The sequence below is a fragment of the Panthera pardus genome, unplaced genomic scaffold, assembly GCF_024362965.1.
Source record: "Panthera pardus isolate Hobbes unplaced genomic scaffold, ASM2436296v1 HiC_scaffold_10, whole genome shotgun sequence".
Classification (NCBI taxonomy): domain Eukaryota; kingdom Metazoa; phylum Chordata; class Mammalia; order Carnivora; family Felidae; genus Panthera; species Panthera pardus.
Window position 1 is genome coordinate 14,468,390 of NW_026526655.1, and position 6,824 is coordinate 14,475,213.

At 46.9% G+C, this 6,824-nt stretch overlaps 1 protein-coding gene across 2 annotated transcripts in view; it reads left to right on the plus strand.

Moving 5' to 3' along the window:
- Nucleotides 1-5,096, plus strand: part of WDFY1 (WD repeat and FYVE domain containing 1) — a 46,191-nt gene extending 41,095 nt beyond the window's left edge. For both annotated transcript variants that reach the window (XM_053904386.1, XM_053904382.1), the window contains 2 exons: nt 818-926; nt 1,746-5,096. In XM_053904386.1, coding sequence (XP_053760361.1) covers nt 818-926; nt 1,746-1,805 — 169 coding nt within the window. In that variant the 3' untranslated portion in view covers nt 1,806-5,096. The remainder of the gene's footprint in view (nt 1-817; nt 927-1,745) is intronic.
- The last annotated feature ends 1,728 nt before the right edge of the window (nt 5,097-6,824 follow it).

A 6,824-nucleotide genomic window follows, 5' to 3' on the forward strand; every position in this document is an offset into this window, starting at 1 on the left:
GGCTGAGCCGGTCCATCCCGTGCTGCAAGCTTTGCTCTCCTGTGCTTGGAAATTTAATCTTCTTTCCCTTACCTTTGAATCGTCTTAGAAAGTTCTAGACTGGCAAACCGTGGCAGAGCCCCAAGTTGAAAGGCGAGTGCAGCATTGCTGGGGTCAGTTCGTTCCCGAGGAGACTGAGGCTGCGGGCACAGGGGCAGAGTGAGAGCCAGCGCCCGAGGGCTGCTCCCAGTTGCAGAGAAGCTTCGACCCCTGCAGCCTCCCTGCCAGGGTCTTACCCACAGGACAGGATCTCATGCAGTGTAGTCCCTCTGCGTTATTTAAAAAATAACAACAAATTTTAACGTATATTCATTTTTGAGAGATGACGACAGAGCGTGAGTGGGGGAGGGGCAAAGAGGGAGGGAGACACAGAGTCCAAAGCAGGCTCCAGGCTCCGAGCGGTCGGCACAGAGCCCCACGCGGGGCTTGAACCCACGCACCGTGAGATCCTGACCTGAGCTGAAGTCAGACGCCCAACCGAGGTGCCCCTAGTTCCTCTGCCGTTATTAAAAGTGCTTTTTTAGTGCCTAGGAATATATAAGCCTTCCCACTAAAACAATACATATCCATTATCTGGGGAGTTCTGCCAAACCTTCTATAGAACAGTCTTGCAGCTGATCGTGCCTTCTGTCATCCTTTAATTATAAACTTCACTGTAGGCACATTTTGAGGAACAAATGTGGACACTATCATTGTGTTTCCTTTATGTTGCTAAGAAGACTCTTTCCTTAGCTCTAGAAACAGCTGAGCTTTCAGTGGTCTCTTTTCTCTTGGTCAGTCGGACTTCTCTAGCAACCTTCCATGAAGGAAAGCATAACATTACCCACATGTCCATGGACGTTGCCAGGGGACTGATGGTGACCTGTGGGACCGACCGCATCGTAAAGGTAACCTGCCTGGTTGTCCCGACGAGCGTGTGCGTGCACATGGCTCCGTGGTCGTGCCGTGGACGGAAGACTTCTAGTCCGTCCCATTTCTGGTCGGCCGGCTCGCCTTCCCTTTTTACAAGCAGCCATGCTACCTGCAGCCGGTTGAAAACCCTGAATAACAAGTCGCGTGTTTGTGAGTCCCCAGGCCCTTGGTGGTGGCTCCTTCCGGTGGTGTTTCCCTGTACCACATCCGTCCTCGGGGTAGCTGGTGGGGCCTGGCACCCAGTGTGGCCATCTGCCCAGGGTTCCTGCCTCGTAGCTCGTCTGCGCCTTAGCCGACCCCTTAGCCGACCCCTGCCGCCGGTCGTCCTTCCCTTGCTGGTGGTCCTGGGATCCTGGACAGAAGGTTTCCTACTTGTAAGAAATAACCACACGTTGTTTCTTACGATCCCTCGGTCGGTAACACAGATACTAAAAGCTAGCGTTTTAGACTCAGTGCCGCTCTGGAGTTGTGAAATCATGACACGCTTTATCTCTTAATTCTTCAAAATAGGGGCTTTCCCCAGTCGGCTTTTTATTAAAAATGAAAATAAATGTCTAGCAAACATTGTGATGGAATCTTCAGGTGACAGGAGAGCGCTTACAAGCTTTTTTCACATCTTAGTGAACGGTTTGTGTGCTTTTGTCACTGTAGATCTTGAGAAGGTTTCATAGCAGAAGAACGAGAGAGTGAGTTCCTTTGACCCCTTTCCCAGTTTAACAGCCGTTTGCAGTGTGAGCTCTGCTTCGGGAGCCCGTGACGAGTGCTGCCTCGCTGGCGTCTTCTCTCTCTTGCAGATTTGGGACATGACGCCTGTGGTGGGCTGCAGTCTGGCAACTGGGTTTTCTCCGTGTTGATCCGGGAGCCGGGCGAGGCCTGCACCTTCCCAGAGGCGCCCTTCACCAAATGCAGCCTTTCCCCATGGCGCCACCGTCCCCGTCACGGGAATGGCCAGTAGCCGCCAAAACGACAAAGCAACATTTTTTTAAAAAAGAAAAACATGTCACCTGTGTTTGGGGGCACTTGTGGCACGACCTGTGGGGACGAAGTGACCTCGGTAAGGCTCCCTCGTGAACAGGGAGCTCGTGTGTGCTGAAGGAGCGACCGGGCAAATGCGAGTTTCAGAGGAAAAACTATTGAACAAAAGAGCGCCAATGCTTAGAGCTTTGTTAAAGCAGTTCCGGGTGCAAGCCCCCTTCCGTCAGGCTCGCGGGCCCTCCGCGGGCTTCGGTGGCTCTGTCGGCTTCGGTGGCTCTGTCGTCAGAGCAGGGAGCAGGGGGAGGAGAACATGCTCTCTCCGTCTTGAGGGGCGCAGCAGGAACTCAAGAGCCCAGAGGGCCCCTCCTTCCTTACTGTCTGCGTGGGAGGATCCTGTGCACTTAGTTATGGACAGACTTCTGAAGGATCCCTGTTCTGGGCAGGTAGGGCCGTTATCTGCCCTCGGTGTTTGGCACATTCGTTGCTTCCTCTTCCCAGACCGTATGCCGCGGCCAACCTTCACGGTTGTTACTAAGCGAGCTGTAAAATTTCTAGATTAACCCGGGCAGCCCACCTTCTTCCCTTTCCCCCAGACGTGCTCTGAGGACAAAACGTATTTATGGTGCTGTTAACAGTGGGAGTCACACGAGCCGCCTGACTCCCTGACTACAGTCAGAAACGACCAATGGAAAATGGAAAACCCACCCAGCTACCAGCATGACTGCGAAGGGAAGCGATCGTTCTGTTCCACGGAACGGCGCAGTCCTCCGAAAAGACACATGCGTTCGGTTTGTAGTTCCAAGATGAGCCCCTGTGATATTGTGGCAATTTGATATACACCGCAGAAAAGAACTCCAGAGCTTTTTAAACTGTGTTGACTCTTTGCTGTGAGGAATACTGTTAATATTTCATAGAAGGGAATGGGCAACCCAGAGCAGCAATTGTTCACCAGGTCCTGCACAGTCATTCCTACCTTGTAAATCACGTTCATAACAACCAGCGAATTCTCTCGTGTCAAATGGCATTTTAAAAGTTTGTGGCCACTTAGTACCAGGATGGGGAAGAGGTGGGGAAGAGGTGGGGAAGGGGGAGCCTGTCTTTTAATATTCCAGTATTTATTTCTTGGACTGTTTGTTTTTACAGTAGTACACGTACCTGTTCAGGTCTGTGCGAGTGGAGAGAGGCCTACTTTTCTGAAAGACAGATTTTAAAGTAGAGAGCAACAGTGTTTTTGTTAGTCTTACTGGTGGATACTGATAGAAACTACTGCGTCACTGTGTTGGGATCATATCAAGACAGCGTGGTTGTTCTGAGCCATACCATGAAGGGACTAAATCTGTTTTTTCACAACGGCTGAGAGGGACTATAATGTTTAAGGCAGGCAGTTAAACTAAGATATCTTAATGGCCAAGTGACGCAAATAATAAGGAAAGGATTCTAGAATGATCTAGAATGATCTGCATTAAAAATTGACTTGCCTTCAGAAATACTACTGAAGGATTTTGTTGCTCCTTATAATTTTTGTGTTATATGACCTTTAATAACATTTCTTAAGCTCTTTCCAAAACATATGATACACAGCCTGGAAGAAAGCTTGAGTGGTGGGATCTTAAAGGGCAGCATTGAAGGTTAGATTTCGTTCAGTTAATGGTCCAGCTCATACAAAGGTGCTATCCTGGGGATTTCATGAAGTCCTGAAAGGAAAATAGGATATGATCTGTTTCTGGCCGTGTTAAAGAGTACTGAACTGTGGTTCTGTTTGCCTTTAACTTCTGTCCAATGTGGTTTTATCGTGTCCATGGTAGACAGCACAATATCACACCATAGCTTTCAGCCTTTTTTTTTTTTTTTAACTGTAAAAAATTCTTAATGGAAAACCCAGTGTTCTATAGAGAATATAAGGTTGTGAGAGCACCTGCTAAGGGGTTAAGCTAATATACGCCAAGGAGGAAAGGCATATATAACAAAGAACTAGAGAGGGGTATCCAGAAAAGGAAGGAATGTTTCGATTGACTTCTGTCTCCATCAGAGTCTGTTAATCACTTTCCTTTTTAAAAACACACATGGCAGGCTTGTCTCGTCTCTACTACTTACTAGGGAGCAAATGGGGTAATATTTTTATAGAGGTGGGCAAAAATTATTTTCTCAATTCTGCTGACTGGGCACATAAGGAAAATACCGCTAGACTTCTAGTTATTGCCTTATTTTGACTGCGTTGCTCTTAAACAGGTCATTTAAAATAGTTCTTCAAGTAACAGTTTATGGTTTTTCCATTCCTGAATACTCACGCTAATTTCTACAAATGGGATTCAAAAGTACAGAATGTTAGAGAAAATCCTCACGTTTAGATCTAGTTATGTAAGTGATAAGGAAATGTCAATTCTTCATTCTAGATGTGTTCTAAAATTGCCCTGTTGAACGCAAATGATAGAAACACCGGCGTAGCATTAGCCGGAAACGTTATTCAGTACGCTGTAAATCTCTGTTTACTATGTCCTGCTTCTGTCCTGCTGCCTGGAGGACGTAAACAAAAAATAGTGCTCTCGAATGCGTCACTTGGTTCTGTCCCTAAAGAATTCAGTTTGCTAGTACCTACATTTTTAAACTGTTGAAACTGGCCTGAATATGTAATAAATACCATAGTGACTCAGACCCAAGGAAATATTTTCTAAAATGAGTTTTCATTAAATTACTTTCTACTTCCGTTACTGGATCTGGTGTCTCCTAAAATGTAAGGAACCAGTTACTATTAACGATAAAGCATCTGCTCATTATCAGCGTGAGGTTTAACAAATAAGTAATACATGCTGTATTTATTCGAGTGTCTATTGCTTAATTGTTAATTGTGAGCAGATTATTTGAATGCCTACTCTATTTTCTGTAGTTTACTATACAGTAACTCTTTGAGTAAATTGAGGTTTAATTGTGCAACAGATTTATATTAGAATACAATTTAAAGTGTTTTACTCTATAGCCTTTTTGACTGGGGAAGCAAAGGGCAATGTTGATTAGTACATTTTGTCTTGTACTAGCTACGTTTCTATAAGACATGGTGCCCTGTGTGTCCCAGAGAGTTAGAAAACTTTGTCCTTTGCTCCTGTTTGTGGGTTCTGTTTTTTTGTGTTATTTTGGAGACTATGCATACGCAATAAAATGTTCCTTGCTTGTTACCCTGTTGCTTAATTCAGCTTTTGTTATAGTCGGTCTGGACATAGGGCAATAATGCTACCTACTAGCACACTGCGCGTGCGTGCGGGGAGCTCTGCCTACGTTACGCTCTCTGATCTGCCAACATTCCTACAGGGCGTTATTGTCCCTGCTTTGCAGATGAGGAAACCGAGGAGATCCTGCCTGTCTCTGTGACGTGAAAGCACTTGCCTCCTCCCTACCGCGTGCTCCGATGTGCTAGCGTGTAATGAGTGTGTCAGGTAAGCGTTAGGGGTTAGGTATCATCATCTCTTTTGAAGTCTGTGCGGCCTTGAAGTCAGATCGCTCAGCATGTCTAGACTCCCTGGAGACACCGGCCTCCGCGCCCTAGTTCTCCACGTCAACAGCTCCGTTTTGCGAAGAAACGGCGTGGTTCAGACCCAAGAGAACTGATGAGTCGATCGAGAAACCAGCAAGGCATTCATTTACTGTGCTTTTTTCAAAGCAGTATATACCTTTATTGAATAAATAATATGTAATAAAATAATATATAATAGAAAGGAATAAACAGAAAAGGAAAATAAAAAGATAACACAAAAAAGTCTAACAGAGATTTTTTTTTAAAAGCCTCTGTCCTACCACCGCCCAAAGAAAATACTGTCAACCTTATGCTGCACGTCTTTCCAGTGTTGTTGTTGTTGTTTTAAGTTTATTTATCTTGAGAGCGAGAGTGCGTGCATGCGAGCAGGCGGGGGAGGGGCAGAGAGAGAGAGGGAGACAGAATCCCAGGCAGCCTCTAGGCCATCATCAGCACAGAGTCCGACGCGGGGCTCGAACTCACGAACGCAAGATCGTGATCTGAGCCCAAGTCAAGAGTCCCGACCCTTCACTGACCGGGGCACCCATTTTTAAGGGGCCATGCCATTTTCCCACCTGCTGTACTGTATTACGGACAGCTTATTGTATCAAAAGCAGAGTCCCACGTTAGCCTTTTTACTCGCTGCACAGTTGGGGTGGACAGGCGCTCTGGGCCGTGGGACGCGTGGGACGCGCCCCGCGACTGCGGCCTAGGTGAGGCCGCGTGACCTGCCTCAGCTGGCAAAGTGCTTGCAGAAGCAGGGAACTGCAGGTAAGCGGCTCAGCCCCCGTGGGTGGCCCACGGCGGTCTCAGAAGTACGTGTTGACGGAGAACGTCCCGTGGAGCCATTTTATGAGGGAAGAATAAATCCTTGTTCTAGCCCACTGAGGTGGGGGGCGGGGAGCGCGTGTGTGCAGTGGAACATCGTCCAGCCTGGGCTGCAGTATCCCCTTGTTCCATCATGCGGCTATTTTACCAACGTTTACCATGCTGAAGTTAGGTTATGGATGTTTAGAATATAATTTTCATGAATACGCTATTTAAAGACTTTCAGGCACCTGGGTGGCTCTGTCAGTTGAGCATCTGACTTCAGCTCAGGTCATGATCTCGTGGTTCCTGAAGGTGAGCCCTGCCTGGATTCTGTGCTGACAGCTCGGAGCCTGCTTCCTACATCCTACCCTCCCCCCCACCCCCACTGGCTCACTCTCAAAAAATAAAACATTAAAAAAAAAAAATACTAAACTCAGCACGCTTGTATGCTCGTTTTTGCCCACTTTTGCAAGTATTTTCTCAGGATAAATGCTTAAAAGTAGGAATTACTAGGTCAAAGAAGATGCATATATATTCTTTTAAGTTCACCTATTTTGAGAGAGAGAGAGACAGCATGGGGGAG